This window comes from Spermophilus citellus (assembly GCF_964194105.1).
Source record: "Spermophilus citellus genome assembly, chromosome: 7".
In the NCBI taxonomy this organism is placed as follows: Eukaryota; Metazoa; Chordata; class Mammalia; order Rodentia; family Sciuridae; genus Spermophilus; species Spermophilus citellus.
In genome coordinates this window covers 160960855-160975424 of record NC_138188.1, presented here as the reverse complement: position 1 = coordinate 160975424, position 14570 = coordinate 160960855, and the positions used below count along the sequence as shown (strand labels likewise).

Here is a 14570-nt window from a genome sequence, read left to right as displayed (position 1 = left end):
GACCAGGGGCGCATGTGTGAGATTCAATTCCGTGCTCAGACAGTCTGAATCAGGGCTTGAGTGCAGTTATACTCAGGGCTCAGGGTAAATCAGTTTATCAGAGCAACATGACCCCGAGTCATGTTGGTAAACATGGTTAGTAACCATCCAAGTACTGACCCTGGCCAGTTTGATTCACTGGCAGATTGAATGCCCTTGTGCAGTTGGGGCTTTCTTTAGGCAAACCAGGGAGGGGAGGCCACAGGCCCTTCCTGCCTCTCACCTGCTCCTTCCCCATGCTGGCACAGCTAGCCCCATTGTCACAGGGATCCTCCATGAGTTAGGCCCCTGCACTCCTTGAAGATGCAAAAGCAGGGGCTCTAAACTACCATCACCAAGGTCTCAGAACCAGCGCCTGGCCCACCACCCTGTGTAGGCCACTTGGATCAGTTGTACTTTCCGTGATTGTGAGCGTGTGGGTGTGATCTTAGCTACACGCAGATGTTCGTAAATCTGAAAAGACTTTGAGGAGTTGTACGTTTAAAGTTTCATATTAGATTGGGGTTTTATCCTAATCCAGTGGATCTGTATCAGTTATGTTCAGGAAAAGGAAAAGAATGATTGAATGCGGAAAGACCCTCCCTCAGAGGGGAGCATTTCCAAAGCATCTGGGCAATAATTATTGGCATTTGCATGCATGACGGCCACCTGCGTGAGCACACTTTTTTTCTCATTTGTAAGCCATCTGCTGAGACTTCCAAACTGTGACCTGTGAAAGCTGGCCCCCTGCTGGTCTCTCCAGAAGACATGTGGCCTCTTCAGGGCTGTCCTCAACAAGACGCCCTGCCCACAGAGCTCGCCCACCATCTGCCCCAGGGCAGCTCATACTGGGTCTGAGCTTCTGTGACCGACCTGCCACCCCATTCTCTCCCTGGCATGTGCGTGACCAGCCTTGGCCACCAGATGCTTTAGTTAAAATTCCTCCTTGATGGTGCATCCAGTTCCACCTTGATCCTTGGTCCAAAGCATAAACATTTTAAAAGGACATTTCCCAGCCAGCATAATTGAGAAACGGGAGTCCATTTATGTCCGAACCTCTGCTCAGTGCGCTGATGGAAGCACAGCCAGTAGGAGAACAGGAGGGTGTGTCCAGGGCCTGGCCTTCTTGACACCTCCCCTCCTCTCCAGCCTGCTGGTCCTCATTTCACTTCACCCAGAGACCACAGCTCAGAGGCCGAGATTGTGGACCGTGGACGTGAGTGTGTGACAGCTGACTCCTCAGCCAGGCTCTCTGCACCCTGCCAGGATGCTGGCCTCAGGCAGGCTGGCCCTCTCTCAGCTTCCTGTCTGTCACAGTCAGGCAATGGAAGCTGTGGGGCTGCTGGACTGATTCATGAGGTCCGTCTCAGGGCAGTGCTGACGCCTAAGGAAGTGCATCTGGCACGTGGGCCAGCTCTGCTAAGGCAGGGGAGCAAGAGAGCTCTTACTGCTTCTGAAATGTGCCCAAAGGTGGCCACCAGACAGGAGGATCCCTGGACCCTCTCACACCCGGTCACCTGTGGTAAACGGCCGAGCACGCCCCACCCAGCCACCACCAGCAGCCACTCCACCCCAGGGCTCCTCTCACCCCACTGCCAGCTCGGCAGGTGGCTCACCTGCAGACCCAGGGCTGCTCGCCACGCAGGCTCTCGACACATCATTTCCAGTGTTCCCACACTGCCACAGGTGACATGCTGAGGACGAGACCACATGATGTTCCATCCTCGAACATCCTTAGCTGGTCCCACTCCAGAGAGCGGTCGGGTTCTGCAGGAGTCCTGACACGCCCCCGCGACACCACGGGAGTTCGCTCCAGGTGAATACAGGAGCTTGCTGAGCCCACTCGCTCTGACACAGTTTTTTCCCTACTTAAGTATTTGATTTTATCTTTTCAGCTTTTTTGAGGTGTCCCTGATAAATTAAAACTGCACCTTCAAGGTGAGCACATGGAAGTCCTGGCAGACGCGTGTGCTGTGAGCCGATCAGCAGGATCAGGCTCAGGAGCCAACCCACCACCTCACACACGTCTCCTATATTTTTCCCCTCAAAGATACAAAGTTTCAGTTATGCAAGATGAACAGTTCTGGAGATCTGTTGTACCACCCAGTGACTGCAGTTGCTGCATCACCCACATGGGATCTGTCACTGGGACAGGTGTTAGCTCAGACATTTGAGACAAAGTTAGGCACTTGAAAATCTGTGGATATTAGGATTTTAAAAAATAAAAACAAGCACCTCAACTTGCGGGAGCTTTCTAACGAGCAGGAGGGAATCACGGCGTGAACCCGAGCTTGCTGGTGCTGGGCTCGAGGGCCACTTGTGGCCAGCAGCTGCCTGGGGCTGCGGAGTGGCACCTGGGCTGGGGCTGACACTGCACTAGGATGGCTCACTCTGAGCTCCGGGTCAGTGTTCCACCTGCTCTTCTGGGCAGTCGTCTGTGAGAGGTTTGCAAATGGCCATGCATGGTGTTGGTGTCACATGGGGCCTGCGTACTGCCCCTCGAGTGCTTTCAGACAGTGGGGACAGTGTGGGAGCACCGATGGCTCCAAGGTGGGACTGTCTTTTGTTCTTTTCCTCCAGAGCTGGGCGAGATTAAGAACGTCACCACCACACAGCCGTCCCTGGAGCTGGACGGGCTGGAGAAGTACACCAACTACAGCATCCAGGTGCTGGCCTTCACCCGCGCGGGGGACGGGGTCAGGAGCGAGCAGATCTTCACCAGGACCAAAGAGGACGGTGAGACTGGACGGCAGCAGGCGGAGAGCTCAGCTCCTGGCTGCGTGCCCAGGGACACACTGGGCTCCTGCCAAGTGGCGGCACTCCAGGCCCAAAGCCACCTAGTCACTCTCAGTCTTCCCCACCAGCTGCTCTTGGCCTCACTCGAGGAAATCCTGGCTGCCCTCAGGACATTCTGCAGAGCCACTCAGGCCTCCGCCTCCTGGGCTGCCTGCCCTCCAGCCTCCCTTGGAGCCCCTTCCCCATAACTTGTAACCTTTCTCTCCTCATTCCCCCTCCCCCTCCCCCTCCCTCCCCTCCCCCTTCCTCCCCCCTCCTTCCCCCTCCCCCTCCCTCTTCCTCCCCCCTCCCTCCCCCTCCCCCTCCCTCCCCCTCCCCCTTTCTCCCCCCTCCCTCCCTCCCCTCCCTCTTTCCTCCCTCCCCCTCCTCCCCCTTTCTCTTTCCTTTCTCTCCCCCTTCTTACTCTTCCCCTCCTCCTGTCCCTCCTCCTCCTCCTCTTTTCTGTTTCACTTTTTGGGGGGCCAAGTATTATTTTAAACAAAAATACCTTTAATCTCAGAACCTCTGCACCTGTTTTGTGTCCTCTTAGATTACCTGTAGGGCTTCTCACCACAGCTTAAGCTCTGATTATCACACCTTCCTCTTGAAAATTACATGCTGGCATAGGTCATGGTATTCTGGGTTAGTTAAATTGCTTTAGAAGGCCTTGCTTTAAGAGCTTCACATATGTTTTTGGTTTTTTTTTTTTTTTAATTCTTACAAGGGTTCATGATGATTGGGTAAAATTTTAAATCACTGTTTATTCTGTTGGAGGCTATTAATTCTTGCTGTTCCACACAATTTGGATTGAGTCATGTGACCATTCCCCAAACCTGCACAAACCATACAGCAAAGGGCTTCCTCTTATTCTGAGGGAGACCCTCAGGTGCCTTCTCTGAGCTATTTAAGGGACAGTTCTGTTCCAGTAACAGCAGAGCAGCTGCCTCCAGCTCAGTCAAGGAGGCACAACTGACGTCAAGTGAATGCCCTTCAGAGTCGTCCAGAAACATTTCAGCACAGAGTCACACCAGAGATGGTGCCAGCGCAGGTCCCCACACACCCACGGGCCTCCTGACTTGGCTCCCCACCTCCCTGTTGTTCAGGATGCGGTAACCCAGGAAGTGGAGGGTGGGGCCGAGAGAGCCGTTACCGTTGCGTGTTACCTCCTGTGTATTTGTAGGCTTGGTGGCTAGAATCTCAATCCTGTCCCCCGCCCACACGAGTCTGGGAAGTAAAGCTGGGGACCCAGGTGCGGAGGCAAGGCCTGGGACTTCTCTGCAGCCTGTCTACCCACTGGCCTGATTTCCCCGCACTCAGAGGGCTCACTTCCCCCGGTGCTCCGCACTGATCTCATGCACTGATGTCCAGCAAGCGGGGCCCTGCTCCCTGGTCAGCCCCATCTATCCACTCGCACACAGGATTCCCACTGCCACTCGGTCCCTTCCCAAGTCAGAGTGTCTGTTCACAAATCAGTCCTCACCAGCCTTAGTTTTTCTACCACACACAGTAGTTCAAAGGAAGGTGCAGGTCTCAGCCAGTTCTGCTCAAAGACGTTAAATTAGTCACAGTGCAGTGCCGTTAGCAGGCCACTCATCCTGAGCGATGTCCACCAGGCTAAGCCTGAGCGAAAAGAGCCACAGATGGATTTAAAATATAATAACCAAAGAGCTATGTGAAGGCCAGCACTGTCCCTACTGCCCACGGGGCTTGGAGCACCTCACCTCACCCTCTCTGGGCAAGATAGTCCTCATGAACAAAGCTGTCGCAACTGGACCGTGTGGACCCAGTGTAGAAAACAAACACCAGGAGCCACCCACCTGGCTTGCCCCTGCTCCAGATCCTGGTTTCTTGCTCTCTACTCCTTCAGAGCAGGGTGGAAGGTTCCTTTGCATTGCTGAGGAATAACACAGATGTCACTGGGAGGGTTATTTAAAGAGCAAATGGATCTACAACACAAATTCCAACATTGGCACCTTTCAGGAGAAGGCACAGAGTTCCAATAAGAGGCGAAGGCTCTCCATGGCTCCAACAGGCTCACAATTTTGGATCAATTTTTAACAAATCTTCTAGTTTTAAAATCATAGAATTTAATCTCAAACCTTGACCCCCAAGACCCAAGGTCTCATTGGCTGAACAACTCATCCCTGCGTCTGTAACCAGCAATGACAATGTCCAGTGACAGGGAGACCCTGCCTTGAGGGTGCCAGATACCCCGAGAGGGGTCCAGAATTCCACTTGTGCTGGTGGCCTGCAGAGCCGAGTGTCAATATTAATCAGAATAAATCAGCACTTTCAAAAAGAAGTGGAGCAGAGATTGGGTGGAAGGAGGGGGAAATCTAATATAATGATGAGTTCATCTCCAGGAAAAATTCACTAATTTACCAAAGGTGAAGAACTGTGCCAGCCACCTTTGTGGTCTCAATATCTGATATAAATGATGTTTGAGCAGTTTATAGAAGTGAGTGTAATTTTTTGTCTGATTGATTGAAGGAAAGGACCAAGGCTAATCATCATAGACGGAATACTTAATCCAATTAATGCTACATGTCCTGCTTGCACTTCTACTTAGGAGGTCTCATCTATTTGAAGTTTGGCTTACACTGCCAACTTCAATTAAAATATGGATAGAATGCCAGTAAAATAACTGCCAGTGTTCATTAACTTCTTCCTCATTAGGCATTATTTAGGCATAAGTTGATGTTTCACAAATAAAGAGAAATTACTATGTTAACTACAAACTTCCAATGAGCCCTGTATGCCTTACATGGTTCGTAACCTTTGGCCCTAACCCTGCAGCCTCAAGAGGCCTAAAGGTTCGGGTGTGTGGTTAGTGTAAAGAGGTCACTGGTCATCCTAAAGAGAGAACTTTTATCACCAGTAAAGACAAAATGTTTCCTTTTGCAAAAGATGACTTGCAACTGAATTACTGGTTTAGAGAACACATCTTCTGCACTTTTAATAGTTTTCTCAATCTTTATCTAAGGATTCTTGGACTTATAGACACATTCTCAGGTAGGTGGTCATATTGTCAGGCCAAAGGATGATATCTCAGATCCTTAAGTTTTAGGACCCTTTAAATTTCAGGGCCATTGACATAGTCTTGTAGTCTGCAAGTTCTGATCACATTTCAGATTCACTTCCTGGGCACCAGCCAATGAGAACTTTTACCTCTATTATTGCAGTAGGAATGCAGAAGATTATTTGCGTATGTTTCTTTCTACTTTTGAGCACAAAACAATCAATTCTGAATTCTAAAACATCTGTGAGATCCTAATATCATTTTATTTGCCAAGAACAATGATCTAAGCACAGCCATGGGAAAAGAGAATGCAAATAAAATATCGTACATTAATTTTCAATTGCCACTTGCATTCTGCAAGCATCAGCTAGTTTCAGCCTTGATCTCTTTATGCAGAAGTAAACATTATATATGTACAAATAGAGACGGTTGTGCTCAAGTTCCAATATTTGCTGAGCATATTGCTAACGCACATGGCTGCGTGAGGTGCTGTGGGGGAGAAGGCTGGCCGTAGGTAGGATTGGTGATCTTTGCTCCCCCTACCTTCGATTTACAGTCTTGTTGATGGGACATCTGAACATGGAGCTTAGAGGAGAGAGACATAGACACAGGATGCCCTGGGTGCTCTGGCCACCCACACCTCAAGCTGTAAGTGCCTGTGTGAATGGGTCTCAGTAGACCTTCCAGGTGGTGTGTGTGTGTGTGTGTGTGTGTGCGCACTTACACACCTGCATCAGTGCTGCCCTCAGCTGACAATGAAGGCATTGGCCCCGTGGGAAGGCCTGCCCATCAACACTGCTTAGGACTCCAGGGTCACTAACCCTGTAGCCTGTGGGACAGTGTCCTGTGCACTCGAAAGTACTGCAGCAATATGACAGACCTGTATATCCCGCAGGGGATTCTCCACCTGCCACAACTCCCCACCCCATCACAACTCCCTACCCCAACACACTTATATGGGAGCTTTTCCTTCTTCAAAACCAGTGATGGAATGGTCTCCATGCCTTCAAGTCTCTCTGAGTTCTCTCTCTGGCCTCGGGATCCTCTTCCGTTTTAAATGCTTTCACTAGTGCAGTATAGTTATACATAATAGTGGGGTTCATTGTGACATATTCATGTACTCATAGAATATAATTTGCTCCAATTCAATCCCCAGTATTTCCACCTTCCCTCCCCCCTCCCTCTTCCTTCTTCCACTGGTCTTCCTTCTGTTTACTTATTGTTTTTAACATGGTGTTCTATAGATATGCACAAGTGGAATTCACCATGATGCATTCACACATGCACAAGCGTAACTGGCTCAATGCTGCAGTTTCTCCCCTTTCCCATTGGCCCCCCTTGATCCTCCTCTCATTTAAGGGGCTTGTTGGTTAGGGCAGGCCACCCAGGAAACTGACTTTTTATCATATATCTTCAAACACCATCACCTTTGCCATATTAGGTGACTGGGTCATGGAGTGATCCAGCCATTTAGTAAGAATTACCACCCTTGCTTTGGGGCAGGGGCGGTGCAGATATGTGCTGAGCAGGATGGTGACCACCTTAGAATTCTGCCTGTCACATTGTAGCTAATGAAATCATTTTCCCACTCTTCAGAGAATCTGCATTGAGGATCTAGTATGTTCTGGATACTGGTCCAGGTCCTAGAGACAGAGCAGGCTGAGGCAGCACTGGCTCATCACTCCTGAGTGGGCTGTGACAGTGCAGTAGGGAAGAGTCTAGAGGGGACATGGGACCCTGATGTCTAGCCTGCTGGTCAGGGAGGGCTCCCTGGAGGAACTGACATTTAGAAGAACATGAGAAATGAGTAAGTTTTCAGGGAAAATGTAGAGGGCAGGAGAAAGTTCCAGAGATGGATCCCATGGCCCTAGATCACCGTCCACCCAGGGCCTGGAGGAGGACACTTTCAAGGACCAGTATTAGAGAACACCACCCAGCCAGGAAGGAGCCCAGCCACCGGCCTGTCATGTCTACATGGACTCAACACAGCCACTCAGGAGAGGAAGAGAATTCTAGGCTCTGGCTCCTCTGACAAGACATCCAGGACGTCTGCTGCAATGAAGGTGGGAAGGAGCCAGCTTGGGAGAGAAGGTGCTCAGCCCAGTGTGGATGGTCCACCTGAGGCCCCCACGAGACCCTCGCGGAGCTGCGAAAGGCAGTGATGAGCTAAAACAGCAATGGCAGCTCAGTGGGCGAGTCCTGGCCTGGCCAACTGGGAGACGCCAGAAGACAGAATTCTCTGGAGGCTGCACCTTTTATTTCAACCAAGTAACCTTGGAGTCAGAAATTCATGAACTCCTGTGGCCAGGAATAATGAGATGTAGACCAAGTAATTTTCCTAGACCTTCATGTTTAAAAAATAAGAAGAAGAATAGAAAGATTTCCAAAATGTCGTCCACAAAATGTTGGATAATAAAAGATTCTGCCTTGATTTTTTTTTAATGATAGACGAACCCCTCCCTCCTTCCTAGTTCACACTTAAAGAAGCATCTCCAGAGGAGGACCTTCAATTGCCGTGGAAACATCTTTCTTTTGCTCTCATATTTCACTGGTTTACACAGTAATCAACACACAGCCTCGTGTGACAGGAACAACGGCACACACAGCCTGGAGACGAGCAGGTAGTACTTGGGCTCCTGGAGAGACACAGGCTCTGGGAGTGCCCAGCAAGGGGGACATGGTCACAGGAGTGCCCGGCAAGGGGGACATGGCCACAGGAGTGCCCAGCAAGGGGGACATGGCCACAGGAGTGCCCGGCAAGGGGGACATGGCCACAGGAGTGCCCAGCAAGGGGGACATGGCCACAGGAGTGCCCGGCAAGGGGGACATGGCCACAGGAGTGCCCGGCAAGGGGGACATGGCCACAGGAGTGCCCGGCAAGGGGGACATGGCCACAGGAGTGCGCAGCAAGGGGGACATGGCCACAGGAGTGCCCGGCAAGGGGGACATGGCCACAGGAGTGCCCGGCAAGGGGGACATGGCCACAGGAGTGCCCGGCAAGGGGGACATGGCCACAGGAGTGCCCGGCAAGGGGGACATGGCCACAGGAGTGCCCGGCAAGGGGGACATGGCCACAGGAGTGCCCGGCAAGGGGGACATGGCCACAGGAGTGCGCGGCAAGGGGGACATGGCCACAGGAGTGCCCGGCAAGGGGGACATGGCCACAGGAGTGCCCGGCAAGGGGGACATGGCCACAGGAGTGCCCGGCAAGGGGGACATGGCCACAGGAGTGCCCGGCAAGGGGGACATGGCCACAGGAGTGCCCGGCAAGGGGGACATGGCCACAGGAGTGCCCGGCAAGGGGGACATGGCCACAGGAGTGCCCGGCAAGGGGGACATGGCCACAGGAGTGCCCAGCAAGGGGGACATGGCCACAGGAGTGCCCGGCAAGGGGGACATGGCCGCAGGAGTGCCCGGCAAGGGGGACATGGCCACAGGAGTGCGCAGCAAGGGGGACATGGCCGCAGGAGTGCCCAGCAAGGGGGACATGGCCGCAGGAGTGCCCAGCAAGGGAGACATGGCCACAGGACTGCCCGGCAAGGGGGACATGGCCACAGGACTGCCCGGCAAGGGGGACATGGCCACAGGAGTGCCCAGCAAGGGAGACATGGCCACAGGACTGCCCGGCAAGGGAGACATGGCCACAGGAGTGCGCAGCAAGGGGGACATGGCCACAGGAGTGCGCAGCAAGGGGGACATGGCCACAGGAGTGCGCGGCAAGGGGGACATGGCCACAGGAGTGCCCAGCAAGGGGGACATGGCCACAGGAGTGCGCAGCAAGGGGGACATGGCCGCAGGAGTGCCCGGCAAGGGGGACATGGCCACAGGAGTGCCCGGCAAGGGGGACATGGCCACAGGAGTGCCCGGCAAGGGGGACATGGCCACAGGAGTGCGCAGCAAGGGGGACATGGCCACAGGAGTGCCCGGCAAGGGGGACATGGCCACAGGAGTGCGCAGCAAGGGGGACATGGCCACAGGAGTGCCCGGCAAGGGGGACATGGCCACAGGAGTGCCCAGCAAGGGGGACATGGCCACAGGAGTGCACAGCAAGGGGGACATGGCCGCAGGAGTGAGCAGCAAGGGGGACATGGCCACAGGAGTGAGCAGCAAGGGGGACATGGCCACAGGAGTGCGCGGCAAGGGGGACATGGCCACAGGAGTGAGCGGCAAGGGGGACATGGCCGCAGGAGTGAGCAGCAAGGGGGACATGGCCACAGGAGTGAGCAGCAAGGGGGACATGGCCACAGGAGTGAGCAGCAAGGGGGACATGGCCACAGGAGTGAGCAGCAAGGGGGACATGGCCACAGGAGTGCCCGGAAAGGGGGACATGGCCACAGGAGTGCACAGCAAGGGGGACATGGCCACAGGAGTGCCCGGCAAGGGGGACATGGCCACAGGAGTGAGCAGCAAGGGGGACATGGCCACAGAAGTGAGCAGCAAGGGGGACATGGCCACAGGAGTGAGCAGCAAGGGGGACATGGCCACAGGAGTGCACAGCAAGGGGGACATGGCCGCAGGAGTGAGCAGCAAGGGGGACATGGCCACAGGAGTGAGCAGCAAGGGGGACATGGCCACAGGAGTGCGCGGCAAGGGGGACATGGCCACAGGAGTGCCCGGCAAGGGGGACATGGCCACAGGAGTGCCCGGCAAGGGGGACATGGCCGCAGGAGTGCACAGCAAGGGGGACATGGCCACAGGAGTGAGCAGCAAGGGGGACATGGCCGCAGGAGTGAGCAGCAAGGGGGACATGGCCACAGGAGTGCCCGGCAAGGGGGACATGGCCGCAGGAGTGAGCAGCAAGGGGGACATGGCCACAGGAGTGCGCGGCAAGGGGGACATGGCCGCAGGAGTGAGCAGCAAGGGGGACATGGCCACAGGAGTGCGCGGCAAGGGGGACATGGCCACAGGAGTGCCCGGCAAGGGGGACATGGCCGCAGGAGTGAGCAGCAAGGGGGACATGGCCACAGGAGTGCCCGGCAAGGGGGACATGGCCGCAGGAGTGAGCAGCAAGGGGGACATGGCCGCAGGAGTGGGCAGCAGGAAAGCAGGGAGAGTGCTGCTAATCCAGGGTGTCTGTGAGGATGAAAAAGTCACAAGCGCCCTCTTCCCTGGGTGTGCAGTGGGAGTCCTGGGGCTCTGAGCCAGCTTGTGGAAGTCTTGGTGACCCCTCAGCTAGGGGAAGCCCGAGGGCCAGTGCCCAGGACAATGGAGATGCTCAGGAACCGTCGCTCCCTGAAGCCCCCTCGTCTACTTCACTGCCCACAGGACCGGCCCAGCACTGACATCGAGACCTTCTGTTTCCAAAGGGTGACCATGTCCAGCCCACGCTGGTTCTCCCCAGAGCCACTGCTCGTTTTGGTGAGACTCAGAAGAGTGAATGTGACGATGATGAGAACCACATTCGACTCCCAAAATATCCCCTGAGCAGTTCCGCTGTCCTCGTAGGAGAGACTCGGGGTCCTCCAGGGCTCACCAGGGACTTGCTGATTGAATCTCAAGGCCTCCCTTGGGCGGGAGCCATCGCCCATGGACAGTTAGACCTCAGCCTTGAGGCCCCCGCCACAGAGGTGCCTGTGTGCCTTCCCTTCTGCTGGGCCTGGCCCTCCCACCGTCCTGCCTCTCAGCCTGGAGACCCAGGATGGGGAGGGTGTGCAGTCAGCCTCTGCCCCGCCCGTGCTGCACAGCATGGCTGCCATTTCTGCCTTCTTGGGTGGTTTGTGGAAGGAAGTTTGCTGTGCCTACATACATACCACCACCCCCTGGCCAGAAGACACTCCCATGGGCCACATTGCCATCCCTCTCTGGGTACAAAGGAGCCACAGCAGGTTCTGGGCAAGCAAGAGTGGCCCCTGTGACCAAGACCATTCACCTTCATGCCTCTCTCCCACAGAGGCAGACACCCATCCTTGCCTCCTCAAAGTCACAAATGTTAGAAGGAACAAGAGTGACCAGAAGCTAACCCCTCCGGTTCTTCAGCGATGGGAGATCACAGGGACCAAAATGGAGAAAAAAGTCTCTCCAGGAGAGCAGGAACTAGACCTGTGGCTGTTAGTTCATAGTCCGCCATGAAATGGTCTCACATTTTTGGAGACCAGAAACCCAAGACCAAGGTGTGGCCACAATTGGATGCCCTGAGAGCTGTGAGGGCTCCAGGGCTGTCCCCTGGGCTGCAGGTGGCCTCCTCTCCCTGTGTCCCTTGAATGCATCTTCCCATTGGGCACGCGTTCGCCTGTATCCATCTTGCCCTTTTAACATATTGAGGCAGGGCCCACCCTAATGGCCTCATTTTAGCTCATCCGCCCCTTTAAAAGTCCTTTCTCCAATAAGGTGGCTTTTCTGAGGCAGTTGGGGTTAGGACCTCAGCATATGCACGTGGCTCTGTTGTGTCCTGGGGGAACCATAGAACCAGGACCCCTCCTAGAGCTGAGCGGGAGGGGCGGGCCCAGCCGCAGCGGGTCCTGTGGGGCGAGACCGGCGCCCCTGTGTGGCTCCCTCTTGTGACTGAGCCTTGGCCTTTTCCAGTTCCAGGTCCTCCCGCAGGCGTGAAGGCAGCTGCGGCCTCAGCCTCCATGGTCTTCGTGTCCTGGCTCCCCCCTCTCAAGCTGAACGGCATCATCCGGAAGTACACTGTGTTCTGCTCGCACCCCTACCCCACAGTAAGTTGGTGCTCACCAGGTGCCCTGCAGCCCCCGGGGCGCTGCGCGACTGTTCTGGGCAGTTTGCTTTATTGCCCGCCTACTTGGGTCTTGGTGGTGGTTATATTTGTCCCCAATTGTCTGCACATACACAGGGGAGTCTGTTAGACCTCATTTGAACACACTCCTGCAATATGATGAGGGACTTGGCTGTGAGAGTCATTGTTTATTGGGTGAGCCCCCATGGCACGGCCAGCGGCTCTTCAAATCCAGAGCCGGGGCCTCGACTGCGCCTTAATTGACCATCAGTGGACAACATGGACAACATGATAACAAAATGATTTGTTATCATTACCGTTGTCACTGCTGGTCCTGATGATAAAGTGGAACGGTTTCTGAGACCAAGTATGAAAACTTACCAAAGAAAGAAGTTGCCGAGAAAAGAGAACAGAAGAGTGGGCTGTCAACACTCCCTCTGTGGGTCTCCCGCTCCTGGCTTTGCAGGTCGCAGGTGGAGTGCTTGGTGAGCATTTGTGGAGTGAAGGCAGGAACCCCTTTTGTTTCTATTGCGATAAAATATATATCATGTAAATGTTACCACTGTAACCATTTCTAATTAATATTGTGCCCCGATCCCTGGTCCAGAACTTTTCATCTTCCCAAGGTGAAGCTTGACACTCCTCAGCTAGTCCCTACCCCCACAGGGTGCCCAGCTGCCCGTCTACTTCCTGTCTCTGAGTTTGATCCAGGGACCTCACATGAAGAGGATCACACAGCACTTGTCCTTTCCGACCGGCTTATTTCTGTGAGCGCCATGTCCTCCGGGTTCATGTTGGAGCAGTGTCAGAGTTCCCTGATTCTGTCAGGCTGAGCAGTCTTCTCCAACTAATTCATTAACTTTAACTAAAGTGACACGTTTCCCAAGTCCAGAGTCTGTAGCGCCCTGAGGCTGGTGCAGGGCAGCCGGGGAGGGCCTGTGTGTAGCCCACCCAGCTCCAGCTCTCTGCTGAGAAAAGTCACATTGTGCCTTCTCTGACATGTGTCAGCGGCAGTGCCTCTGCCTCCAAAGTACAGATTTAAACGCAAAGAGTTGGGCTCCGGAACATTTTTGTGAGTTCCCTGTTTGTCTGTTTGTCTTCAAATATGCCCATGAGCTGTCACCAAGCCCAGGGTGCAGAGCAGCAGACTCCTCCAGGAGCAAGTGCCTGCAGTCCTGTCCTCAGCAAGTGTCTGAGGACCCCCCAGCATAGCTTCTGATTTCCTCGGTGGCCCTGTGTGTCCCCATAGCTACCAAAGAGATATAGTCATTGCTGAAGAGGCTCACTTTCCACTTGAGCTTATTTTCATTCATTCATTCATTCACAGAGCCATTAGTCGATCTCCTGTAAGTCTCATCTCTGCTATTTTGACTTCGATAGCTAGAAGGGAATTAGCAGGGCACTGGAACACCACCAGATTACTGTCATTCTGTCCTTCCAAAGTGATCTTTGTTTTCAAACTAAAAGTGTGAACCTGGTAATTGGAGCTGGATCTTAGTGAGGGGTGCATACAGGGAGATCCCCTGGCTGGAGGGAACAATGGGTCACAGCAAGCTCTGTCCTCCAGCCTGAGAAGTACACACAGCAAAGCAAAGAGCCAAGTATCGGTTCCCAAAACGTAACTAAGGAGTCTGTATGATGTGGGGGTAGTGATTTTCCCAGGGGCCCTCTCTCGTTCTTCATAGATCACAAAATTGGACCCGCCAGGACCCTCTCAGTGAGATCTTATCAAAGTAAGAGGAATAAGATCGAATCAACCAGAAAAGGTGGGAAATAACTGAGTTTCTCACTGCTTGACATTTTGCAACCACTCTGAGGGCATCTCTGCTCCGCCTTTTGGCTGTATTAAAGAGCACTACAGATGCAGGCACAAGCTGGTCACTCGGTACCCATGGGCTTCTGGGCAGCGTCATCGATTAAGTTTTACGAGAACCTCCCAGAAACCAGCTCTGTCCTCAGTACTCAGTAGAGTGAAGTGAACTCACATCAGTTTTGCTCAGTCTCCATAGCTACATTATAATTACTCTACTTCAAACCTCATTTGAGACCCAATTTTTTTTTCTTCAATATAATACCTTTACAGGT

The 14570-nt window shown here is 53.8% G+C and overlaps 1 protein-coding gene across 2 annotated transcripts in view; it reads left to right on the top strand.

Moving 5' to 3' along the window:
* DSCAM (DS cell adhesion molecule) overlaps positions 1–14570 on the top strand; it is a gene marked incomplete at its 3' end in the record, with an annotated part of 667277 nt that overhangs the window by 567437 nt on the left and 85270 nt on the right. For both annotated transcript variants that reach the window (XM_081302466.1, XM_081302465.1), the window contains exons 19-20: positions 2599–2754; positions 12335–12468. In XM_081302466.1, the coding sequence (XP_081158592.1) occupies positions 2599–2754; positions 12335–12468 (290 nt within the window). The remainder of the gene's footprint in view (positions 1–2598; positions 2755–12334; positions 12469–14570) is intronic.